The sequence below is a fragment of the Pan paniscus genome, chromosome 7 (genome assembly GCF_029289425.2).
Source record: "Pan paniscus chromosome 7, NHGRI_mPanPan1-v2.0_pri, whole genome shotgun sequence".
NCBI lineage: Eukaryota > Metazoa > Chordata > Mammalia > Primates > Hominidae > Pan > Pan paniscus.
This window is the reverse complement of record NC_073256.2, coordinates 118,298,401-118,310,202: the sequence shown is the minus strand read 5'-3', so window position 1 is coordinate 118,310,202 and position 11,802 is coordinate 118,298,401. Positions and strand designations below refer to the sequence as shown.

Below are 11,802 nucleotides of genomic sequence, written 5' to 3'. Positions count from 1 at the left end.
ATAGGCGCGATCCCACTAAGAATTAGCACAGAAGTTTGGATCTGTCCCATTTCTGACCTGCACAAGTTCACTCCTCCTTAGGCAACCTGGAGTTCCTCCGCTCCCAGGAGGTCGTCATGTTGATGCTAAACGTAGTGCAGACACCCAGTTGGCATAGCACACAATAGCCCAGAACTCCCGGGCTCAAGCGATCCTCCCACAGCATGGCTTTCTTGTTTTTTAAAAGCAGGATTCAAAAAAACCCAGTCTGTCACCAAAATACCATAGAACACAGGGCTAGAGTCTGCAATGTAGGAATCAAGTTAATAGGTATGGGTTTAAAACACTTTTTTTTTTTTTTTTAAGAAAAACAAGGCTAACATAGTAGAAGATGGTATCAAATAAAGTAAAAAGTAAAGTAAGTAGTGAGACTATTAAATGTATTTAGAATTAAGTGAGGAAATATTACTTTTCTAAGGTCATTCTGAGAGGTGACAGTGTGCTGGCAGCCCTCACAGCCCTCGCTCCCTCTCAGTGCCTCCCTGGCCTTGGCGCCCACTCTGGCTGCGCTTGAGGAGCCCTTCAGCCTGCCGCTGCACTGTGGGAGCCCCTTCCTGGGCTGGCCGAGGCCGGAGTCAGCTCCCTCAGCTTGAGGGGAGGTGTGGAGGGAGAGGCGCAGGCGGGAACTGGGGCTGCACGCACGCTTGTGGGCCACCGCAAGTTCCGGGTGGGAGTGGGCTCGGCGGGCCCGCACTTGGCGCAGCCGGCCGGCGTGCAAGCCCTGGGCAGTGAGTGGCTTAGCACCTGGGCCAGCAGCGGCTGTGCTCGATTTCTTGCTGGGCCTTAGCTGCCTCCCGGCAGGGCAGGACTTGGCACCTGCAGCCCGCCATGCCTGAGCCTCCCCCGCCCCACGGAGCGCCACTCCCTGCTCCATGGCGCCCAGTCCCATCGACCGCCCAAGGACTGAGTGCAGGTGTATCCGTGCAGGATCTACTGGGTGAAGCCAGCTGGGCTCCTGAGTCTGGTGGGGACTTGGAGAATCTTTACGTCTAGCTAAGGGATTGTAAATACACCAATCGGCACTCTGTATCTAGCTCAAGGTTTGTATACACACCAATCAGCACCCTGTGTCTAGCTCAGGGTTTGCGAATGCACCAGTGGACACTCTGTATCTAGCTAATCTAGTGGGGAGGTGGAGAACGTTTGTGTCTAGCTCAGGGATTGCAAACGCACCAATCAGCACATTGTCAAAACAGACCAATCAGCTCTCTGTAAAACAGACCAATTGGCTCTCTGTAAAATGGACCAATCAGCAGGATGTGGGTGGGGCCAGATAAGAGAATAAAAGCAGGTCTGCCCAAGACCACAGTGGAAATCCCCTTGGGTCCTCTTTGGCGCTGTGGAAGCTTTGCTCTTTTGGTTTTTGCAATAAATCTTGCTATTGCTCAGTCCTTCGGTCCATGCTGCATTTATGAGCTGTAACACCGGGAAGGTCTGCAGCTTCACTCCTGAAGCTAGCGAGGCCAGGAACCCACCAAAAGGAGGAAACTCCGAACATCAGAATGAACAACTCCAAATGTGCCGCCTTTAAGAACTGTAACACTCACCGAGAGAGTCCGTGGCTTCATTCTTTTAAGTCAGTGAGACCAAGAACCGACCCATGCTGGACACAATTCTAGAAGTCAACAGAATAGTTGAGAATACTTATATTTTTCTTATTTTTTCTTTTTGAGATGGTGTCAGTCTGTCACCCAGGCTGGAGTGCAGTGGTGCAATCACAGCTCACCACAGCCTCAACCTCCGAGGCTCAAGTGATCGATCCTCCTGCCTCAGCCCCCCAAGTAGCTGGATTTACAGGCACATACACCCAGCTAATTTGGTGTATTTTTTGTATTGACGGGGTTTCACCATGTTGCCCAGGCTGATCTCCAACTCCTGGGCTCAAGTGATCCATCCACCTCACCCTCCCACAGACCTGGGATTACAAGCGTGAGCCACTGCACTTGGCCTGTATTTCTTTCAACTGCCTTTTATCAAAAGCTCAGTTTCCCTTTCCTTACTCTCATTTTTCCTCCCCTTTTCTTTCATTTAAAAAAAAATCTTTCCCATCTTTTAGATTTGCCAATTACTTTCACGGACATTATAGTGCTAGCTGTTTTAACAGATAAACTCTCAATTGCGGCGGCCTAAAATAGAAGTTATCCCTCAGTAAACTCCAAAATGATTGGGGCAGGCTTTCATAGGCTTCCAGGGACCCAGGCTGTCTTCATTTTATGACCTCACTGCCTCTAAGGCCTGGGAATCCTCTCCATTCAGCCGGAAAAACAGGAATGGAATGAACATTCAAACAGGGAGATTTTTATGGGCCAGGCCTGCAAGTGGAGCACATGCCTGCGGTCATACCCCATTAGCCAGCACTCAGTAACATGGCCACATGTAATTGCAAAGGAGAATGGGCAATGGAGTCCAACTGGGGCAGCAAGAGGAGAAAAATCGGTTTGGTGAATAGCTAGCTTGTCTCTGCTACTAACTGCAGATTATTTCAACAACAGATATACATGATCTGGTGTACTACATGTAGGTAGCCCTTACCTTACTTTCTCATGAAATCATTGCAACAACCATTATAATGGGATTAGAAATTGGTATGTCCAATTCAGAAACCTAAGGTCACACAGTTCTGAATGACAAACCAAGATTTAGTCCCTGTTCTGCTGCAAAACCTTCTGCAATATGTTGGATTTCTCCAAATAAAACACAGTGAAGTGAAATTATAGCCTGACAGAATTGTGATTACACTTAAAATATCATATAACTGCCACATCATCAATAGAGTCCATCCTTGGAGATGTTTTCCCAATTGGAGGGATGGACTTGTGCTAATTCACTTAAACTCTTTTCCCATTTTAGTGTTTCATTTTTGAGACAGGGTCTCGCTTTGTTGCCCAGGCTGTAGTGTAGTGACACAATCACAGCTAACTGCAGCCTCTACCTTCCGGGCTCAAATGATCCTCCCACCTCAGCCTCCCCAGTAGCTGGGACCGCAGGCACATGCCACCATGTCCAGCTACTTTTTGTATTTTTTGTAGAGAAGGGGTCTTGCCATGTTGCCCAGGCTGGTCTTGAACCCGTGGACTCAAGCTATCTGCCTGCCTCCCAAAGTGCTGAGATAATGAGAGTGAACCACTGTGCCTGGGCTTTTTCTCATTTTAATGTATAGCATTACATATTGAAGTATAGCTCTGAAGAGATCATTGCAGTCCCCTATAGAGGAATGAATCAATATTCACCCTCATCACTCATGTCTCAGCACTAAGAAACACAAATAGGCATTTCTACTTCTAAAAGATACTTTAAAAATATGGTTTCTTTCTGCTACTGAAGTTTCCTAAAAATCAAAAAGAAAATAGTTTCATTTTATCTTTACAATCCTTTGAACACTAGAGATATCAATCAGATATATCCATTTACAAATGAATAATAGCTAGGTTACTCTAAGAAATATATGTATGTGTATATTCGTTTAATCCTCAGCATCACCTGATGAGTTAAGTGTTTTTGTTGCCAGTATTTTATTGTCGTGGCTATCAAAGCACATAGAGGTTAACCAACTTGAGTGAGGTAAGAGTTGCGCATTGAAGAAAATACAGGTCAGGGTATTAGTGAAAGTCTCCAGCAACGTTCCCAGGGTTCATAGGTTCTATTTATTCTGCTCTGTATGCCACAGGTTATTCCTTATTTCTTAAAAGATCTTTTCCTCAGGGCTTTCATAACATCCCGTTCCTTTCTTGCAGCTTCATTATATCTTTATTGTGCAGACACATTGACTTGAGTATGTAAAACCTAACAGTGCCTATTGTTGCACTAAAAAATGCCTTGCTATTAAAGCATGAGGCAAAAGCCTAACTTAGCTGTTTCCTGAAGTAAATCCACATTTATACAGAAAAACCCCTTAACTTCCTCTAAAACAAAAGGCATATACTCTACATAGACATATATTTGAGACATTAAAGAAACATCAATTTCCATTTTAAAAAAACGTTTAACTTAGTATCCTCTGTCAAATTTCTGGTGCCTACTACAAAACTGGAAAAAACTGTAAAAAAATAGCTTTTGAAATATTACTCATTTTAAGTGAGTCACGCCCTAAAAGAATTTACTTGGGAGTCAAAGCTAGTTGACCCTAACATCTCAGAAATAAAACTCCAATTTGTTTATCCATTTAACCTACCATGAGTCTGTGATTTGGCAACTTGTGAAAAGCAACAACAAAAAAACCCACTAAAATATAACTGGTCACTGGAAACCCTCTTTCTGGTCTGTACTATCTAAATGCCAGCTGTCATGTCAGGCAAAAAGTAATTTGTAGAGCAGCCTTGTGGTCCACTGTATTATGTAGGAAAGACAATGTACTGGAAGAGCGAGGACTCAATCATTTCGTGTCTACTACTGAGAAACTAAATTCTGTAGAGAACATGAGGCTAAACGGAGGCTCTGGTCAGCTCAATAAAGATACGTTGGAAGAATCAATGGGAGGTTTACACAAGAGTAAAATGAAGAGTTCCAAGCTTTCTCATTGCTAACCGTACACTCTCCATGGCTGTTGCAAGTGGTTTTGCAGGTCATCCAAGCACTAATCTTTTCTTAGCCCGAACACATTTAAAGAGGGAAGGGGCAGAGATCATTCACACTGTGAATGTTTCTCTCTGAACTTCCTGAAGTCAACTGGGCGGAGGCCCTACCGGTTCAGGCACCTGCAATTTCCGCCTTTCTCCTTCCCCTTCTTCCGGGCTCCCGTCCCGGCTCATCACCCGGCCTGTGGCCCACTCCCACCGCCAGCTGGAACCCTGGGGACTACGACGTCCCTCAAACTTTGCTTCTAGGAGATAAAAAGGTAATGATCGTCATGTGCAGTATGAGGTCTTCACGTGAAAGCTTTATTTGGGTAGGAAAACCTAGCCTACGAGAAACGGGTCCGTGCGGTCACGCCTGACTGCCTGTCTCCGGGTCAAGGCTGCCAGGACCAGCTCCAGCCCTCCGCCGGAGAAGGCTGTCCTTTCCCCTCGGAACTCTGGCTTCCCTAAAGCGGCCGCGCCTCCTTCCAGGCCTCACCTCCTGCCGGCTCCGCCCGGCCCGGCCCACCTCGCCCCCACCTCGGCGCCCACCCATTGTCCCCTCGCGCAGTCACCGAGCGCAGATCCCGCGCTCTCGATTGGAACGCCTCCCCATCACTCAGCCACACTCAGGGGCTGGACGCCTCACTCCCGTTTCCGAGCCATAAAAGGTCTAGGACCGCTTCCCCCGAGCCAGCAGGTAAAGCCGCGGCGGCGGGAGGGAGGCCGAGAGGGGCCGCGCGCCCCGGTCGGCCCAGCCGGGGAAGGGGAGCGGCGGGCGGGGCGGGGGGAGCGCACCACACACAACACTCCCTTGCCGTGCGACCGCGCCCTGCCCCCGCCCCGGGGCCCCCACCCCGGGGCCCCCACCCCGCAAGTCCTGATCACAATGCCGGAGCCGCCGAGCCACCCTTGTCATCCTGCCCGGGGACGGCCCTAGGGCAGTTACTACCGCGAAGCACGGAGGGCGGGGCGGGGCGGGCCGGGCCGGGCCTCGGGGAGGGGGTGGGGGGATGTGAAAGGTCCCGGATGTTGCTGAACGGGAGCCCCTTCCAGAGGGAGTGACTGGGGCAAGCGCAGACGGGCTGAGCGAAAGCTAAGGTGGGGGTAGGGAGAGAACGCCTTCCCGCCGGCTGAGACGAAGAGTGGGCCGGCAGAGGCTGCAGGGGAGAGGGAGAGAGAGGGCGTTGGGGACCCAAAGGGAAGGCGAGGAGTGGGGGATTTGCGTTGGGGAGGAAAAGGAAAAAAGCAGCCTCCTGCCCTAGGTGCACTCGGGACAAGCGTAGAGGAGCTGGAAGCCGAGCGGGGTGGGAGGAGTGGCGGCTGCGGGCGAGGACGCGCGCGCCTCCGCTCGCCCTCCAGCGCGGGCGGGCAGGACGAGCGCCGGGGAGCGGCGATTGCGCGGGGCCCCGATCGCTGTGGGCACCAATCAACGGTTGCCATAGCAGCGTTTGACGTCATCGTGCGTGTGGTGCCCCTGCTGCCGGGGCTGGTGATTGGAGGAAACCCCGTGTCTGCGGAGCGGCTGTAGCCTGTGAGCAGCGAGATCCAGGGACAGAGTCTCAGCCTCGCCGCTGCTGCCGCCGCCGCCCAGAGACTGCTGAGCCCCTGTCCGTCCGCCGCCACCACCCACTCCGGACACAGGTGAGGAACCCGGCCGCCGCCGCGCCTCGCTTCCTGTCCCAGGCCAGCCTTCCGAACGCGTGGGAGCCGTCCTCGCTCCGTCCCCTCATCCCCACTCGCCCCGCGGTGGCGGCGCCGGGCTGAGGCGGAGTCTCCTCAGCGGACACGGGCGGCGGCTCCTCTTCCGCTGGGCTCGGGCGGGCGGCTAGCGGCCGCCTCCGGCTCCTTGCTTCCGCATCGACGCCCGGGCGCCGATCGGTGCTCGCTCCCCCGTCCTGCCCCCGGGAGTGGGTAGGGCGCCCACACGCGAGATCCCTGGGGATCTCCCTGTCGCCGGCTCCCGAAGGTGAACGAGGCATGGCCGGGGCGCCGCCGGCCGCGATCCATCCCCACCCTTGTCTCTGCGGGCTTCCACCCCCTCCCTCGCCGCCCTTCTCGCTTCCGCCCGAGATAATGACTCGGCGGCGGCGGCGGCGGCGGCGGGCATCGCAGTGGCGCAGGTGAGGCCGCCCCCTCCCCTCTCCCTCGGCCGCCCCCTCCTTTCCCTCCCCCTCGCGCAGCCTCCGCGCTGGGCGCTGCGGCGGCGGGACCCGGCCCTCCCCCACCCCGGGAGGCGGTGGCGCGGCGGGGAGGGGCCGGGGGCCTCGGGGACCCAGGCGCGAGGGAAAGGCCTGGCTGAGAGCGGGCCGGAGCCCAGGCCTGGCGCGGCGGCGCCCGCCAGGTAGACCGGGGCGAGGCCGCGCGCCGGCGGGAGGGGAGTCCACTGCGGGGTGAGGTTTTGGGGTGGGGCTCGCCTGGGACCTAGAGCTGAATTTCCTGGGCTCCGCGGTGGGAGGAAGGACTTGAATTTTCCTGGTGGGGGTGGGGGATGGGTCTGACTTTTTTTGCTTCTTGTGAACGGGAGGGGGAGGTGTGGACGGGGGCTGCAAGTCCAGGTCGGGGTAGAGAACAGGGTGGGGAGCCCGCAGTCGGCTGCCTTGCGTGATGGACTAGAACTGGAGGGTTCCTGCGCTCGGTTTGGGGACGCATATCCTGCTTTGGGGGCGGGTGAGCCTGAGCATAGCCGCTGGTGGCCCGCTCGGCTGGGTGTGGCTCTCGTCCCCTCCCCCACCTGCAGCTGTCGGTCCCTTAGAGACGCTGTACACGGTCACCGGCGCTGATCGGCGGCGGGGAAGGCGCTGGGTGGGAGAGCGGGGTGTGTCCGCGGCGGGGCTGGTAGTGGTTCCGCTTCTGCGGGCTGCTGTGGCGTCTCTGCCCCGGGGTCGGGCGGCTTCGCTCCCCCCCCGCCCCCACGGCTTGGGCGGGGGCGCGGACTGCTCCTCCCTCTGGCTCCGGTCGGGGGGAGGAATTAACACTCTGCAGTAGGTTGGGCTCCCTGACACAGATCCGCCATGACAAAGGAGGAGAGTCGGGGACTTGAGCCGTGGCTCCGACTTGGGCGGAGCCTGGAGGGGGGTGGTTGCGATACGCGGACCGGAGAATTTGCACTTTAAAGTCCGGGTCTGCCCGTTTTCGTTTCACAGTAACCGACGTCTCAAGTCAGGTAAGGGTTAAATGGGTGCGGTGAGTCCTGCCCGCAGTGTAGAGGCGAGGCCTTGGAGCACTCGTTACTGTGTGAGAAACCTTATCCACTTCCTCTTGTACCGAAGTGATTGGGGAGAGAATCCTTTGTACTGGCTTAAATCATTTTTCGTTAGAAGCAGAAATAACCAGAGAGCGTTTCTGAGATCCTAAGGGAAAAATTAGTAATTTAGAGACCTGACGAAAATGATGCCGTCATAAAGGTTAAATAGTTTACGTATTGAGCCAGTACCTTGCATCCAAAGTGGCTAATTATTTGTTTAAAATGTGGCGACCTGTTCTCTCATTTGGTCAAAAAAATATTGTGGGATTTCCCTGGGAAGGTAAAAGATGATTAATATTCGGGAGTCAGCTGCCAAGGTGGACTCTTCTGTTCACCTTCTAATTTAAAAGTGCACTTCATTCAGGGTGTGTATTTTCCTCTGAAGTCATTTATTCTGTGGTGTCACTGTGTGGATTAGTATCTTTGTGCTGTTTGGCAACTTGCAAAAGGGTGTCTTTCCAGAAAAATGTAGCTGAGGTAAATTGAAAAGGTCCAGGAAACTAAAATGCGAGGGAAAGAGAATTAGATGGGTAGTCATGGTATAGGACAGCTTGAGTGGTAACATCCAATTACATTATGATGGCTAGAAGCAAAATGCAGCACTTCTGCATTTCAACTGGAGCGATGACATTGGAAACACTTGTAAATTAAGTACTTCCAATGTGATATATTCTAGTACTCACAGTAAGAGTTGAAGTGTCATGACTTGCGGATATTTTTAAAGCATGTGGACATATAACAAGATAAAGAGTTGAGACATTAGGGTCAGATATTGATCCTTTGTGGTGGATTTATACTCAAAATATCTGAAAACAAACAGTTGGTCATTCCCCCCCAAATTGTTATGCTATTATTGGCTGGCAATTGTTGCAGAGATCTAGTAGGTTTGGGGTAGGGGTAACACTAAAGCTAAAATGTAATCACTCTTGACAAGAGTATTATGAAAGTAAAAAGACGTGAGTTACATTAAACTGATATGAATTATGATTCTGGAAATATGATAGAAATCCAGATGTTCTCTGTAAACAATGCTTTTACTAAAGGAAGAAAAGCTGCTTAATTTTGGATCACTTAGTGGTATTGGAAATGAGTTGAGATTTTGGTCAGGTAAGATTAGGGGTAGTTTTTGAGGCAGCTTTTGGAAGTAATTTTGACATGTGAAATTTGGGTCTTCTGAACAAATTTTAGTTTTGCTACACTGATGTGTTAATGGCTGTAAGTTTACCTCTGATGCTCAGTATGCTAAATTTTTTTCCCTTTTTTGACTATCCTTTTGTGAGGCTGCATTTTAATTCCTCATGTGAACAGTCTTTCACAGGCAGTTAGGTTTCAGGTTTAAAAAACTCATTTACCACGGGTATAATTTTGAGTCTGTTTATTTTGATGGGAAAAATTTTAAATACTCTTTTTTTCCCCCCTGCAGAACATCCAGTCATGGATAAAAATGAGCTGGTTCAGAAGGCCAAACTGGCCGAGCAGGCTGAGCGATATGATGACATGGCAGCCTGCATGAAGTCTGTAACTGAGCAAGGAGCTGAATTATCCAATGAGGAGAGGAATCTTCTCTCAGTTGCTTATAAAAATGTTGTAGGAGCCCGTAGGTCATCTTGGAGGGTCGTCTCAAGTATTGAACAAAAGACGGAAGGTGCTGAGAAAAAACAGCAGATGGCTCGAGAATACAGAGAGAAAATTGAGACGGAGCTAAGAGATATCTGCAATGATGTACTGGTGAGAATCAATTCAGTCTGGCTTCATTATACTGTAGGGTCCCTATGAGTATCAGTTACATTACTCTTAACTTTTTGTTTGGTTTTTCTTTTCCTTCTAAACATTGTGTGTTCCAAATTTAAAAGTCTTCATGGTGTCATGACTAAAAAGATGTTAAGACAATTATAGATACGTGTATGTAAAATAATTGCAACAATGATTATGAAACAGTTCAGTTTTGTTAAAAATAACAGACTTTAGTATTGTATTTTATATTAATTGAAAAGATAAACTAATTGTGTTACTGTTTTACTTATGGTTAGAATATTTGTAGTAGCTCTATAGCTGGTTATCTTAAATGTACATCTGTGGATAAAGGAATTTTACATACTTTAGGTAAGAGAGATGTAATAGGATACTCATTGTAGAAATAGTACTCTTCTCAGGATTAGCCGCTATAATGTTAATGTAATGAGTCAACCATGCAGAAAACTCTGGCGTCACAACTATGAAACCTCTTCCTGCATTGAATTCTTGAAGGTAAATTTTGAACACTCACAACCATGATGAAAGGTTATGAACAACTCAAGCTTGATTTTCCAGTTTGAATCGAGTATTTTAAGTATTCAGTACTTACTGTGTTGAAGCACTGCGCTTAAAAGAATTAAACTACATTTTGGTTAATTTTAATCTGTCATATAAAGTAGGGCTTTTTGATCAAGAATAGTTTAAATTTGAGGATAAACCAGTAGAGAATCCAACCAAGCTGGCAGTTTTTGGAATAATATTTAAAGTGGTTTTACTAAATGGTTACACTTAACCAGTATGGAAGGGCTCTGATATACAAAGAGGGGCAGCATCTCGATTTTTCTGGACAGATTACTGAATCTGGAACTCAGTATGGAAATCCAGGTTTGTTACTTACTATATGAACCTTGTTTATGGAAGAAGTGCTATAATGAGCAATAGGATAATGTCTGATGTGGTTGTGGGTTTGGGGTTTTTGTTAAAGTTGTGATGATACTATCATTTCTTTACATTTGTATTTACTAATGGAATAGCATCAGTTCCTAAACTGTAATTTTCTCAAATGATATTTACTTGACACTGTCTTTTTAAAGAATAGTGATTTTTTAAACATGCTTATTTGGGTTCACAGTCACAAACTCAATGAGGCATCTGTCTTGGGGCATTTTTTTGTTCTTTGCTTATTGAAACCTTTAGAATGATAGCTATTATTTGTATCTAAGTTGAAAAAAGGAATATCTTGCTTTTATTGAGGCCAAGTGACAAATGTCTATTTTGTGATTTTGCTAAGGTAATAAGAATATTTAAATTTTGTTTTTTGTTTTTTTTTTTTTTTTGAGACGGAGTCTCGCTCTGTTGCCCAGGCTGGAGTGCAGTGGCGCGATCTTGGCTCACTGTAAGCTCCGCCTCCCGGGTTCACGCCATTCTCCTGCCTCAGCCTCCCGAATAGCTGAGACTACAGGCGCCTGCCACTGCGCCCGGCTAATTTTTTTGTATTTTTAGTAGAGACGGGGTTTCACCATGTTAGCCAGGATGGTCTCGATCTCCTGACCTCGTGATCCGCCCGCCTCAGCCTCCCAAAGTGCTGGGATTACAGGCTTGAGCCACCACGCCCGGCCAAATATTTAAATTTTGAAAATGTGATTTTTTTTTTTTCTATAATAAAAAATGTATTGGTTTTTTTTTTTGTTTTTTTTTTTTGTTTTTTGTTTTTTTTGCTCACCTTACTAATATCTGTGTATGTGTAATTCAGTTTTGTTCAGTCTGGAGTGTTTTTCCCAATTATTACACCTGATCGAAAAGTTTTTATTTTGGCTTCAAAGGGTGTGTTACACATTAACATTTCCCTTAAGACAAAAGTCAATTTTAGGAATAAAAAGGAATGTAACATTTACCTTTTACTAACACGCTTATTTGCAATACCAGGTAGGTATGTGCATGTTTTCCATATACAAAGTATAAAAGTTCCTGTCATTGTGAGTCTTTTCCAAGGAAAAGACTTGTAGCAGGTTTGTTTTTTGTGTTTGTTTGTTTGTTTGTTTGTTTTGAGACTGAGTTTTGCTCTTGTCACCCAGGCTGGAGTGCAATGGCACCATCTCAGCTCACTGCAACTTCTGCCTCCCGTGTTCAAGCAATTCTTCTGCCTTGACCTCCCGAGTAGCTGGGATTACTGGGCGTGCACCACCACGCCCAGCTAATTTTTGTACTTTTAGTAAAGATGGGGTTTCA

At 48.6% G+C, this 11,802-nt stretch overlaps 1 protein-coding gene across 4 annotated transcripts in view; it reads left to right on the top strand.

Annotated features, from left to right (window-relative positions):
* The first annotated feature begins 347 nt into the window (after positions 1 to 347).
* The window catches only part of YWHAZ (tyrosine 3-monooxygenase/tryptophan 5-monooxygenase activation protein zeta), a 39,140-nt gene continuing 27,685 nt past the window's right edge, over positions 348 to 11,802 (top strand). Inside the window, exons 1-3 of one of the 4 annotated variants that reach the window (XM_055116803.3) lie at positions 348 to 4,873; positions 5,085 to 5,292; positions 9,263 to 9,567. In XM_055116803.3, coding sequence (XP_054972778.3) covers positions 4,676 to 4,873; positions 5,085 to 5,292; positions 9,263 to 9,567 — 711 coding nt within the window. In that variant the 5' untranslated portion in view covers positions 348 to 4,675. Of the gene's footprint in view, positions 4,874 to 5,084; positions 5,293 to 6,205; positions 6,237 to 7,612; positions 7,759 to 9,262; positions 9,568 to 11,802 lie in introns of those variants that run through there. The other 3 variants (XM_008975183.5, XM_057303068.2, XM_008975184.6) reach the window with 3 other exon arrangements.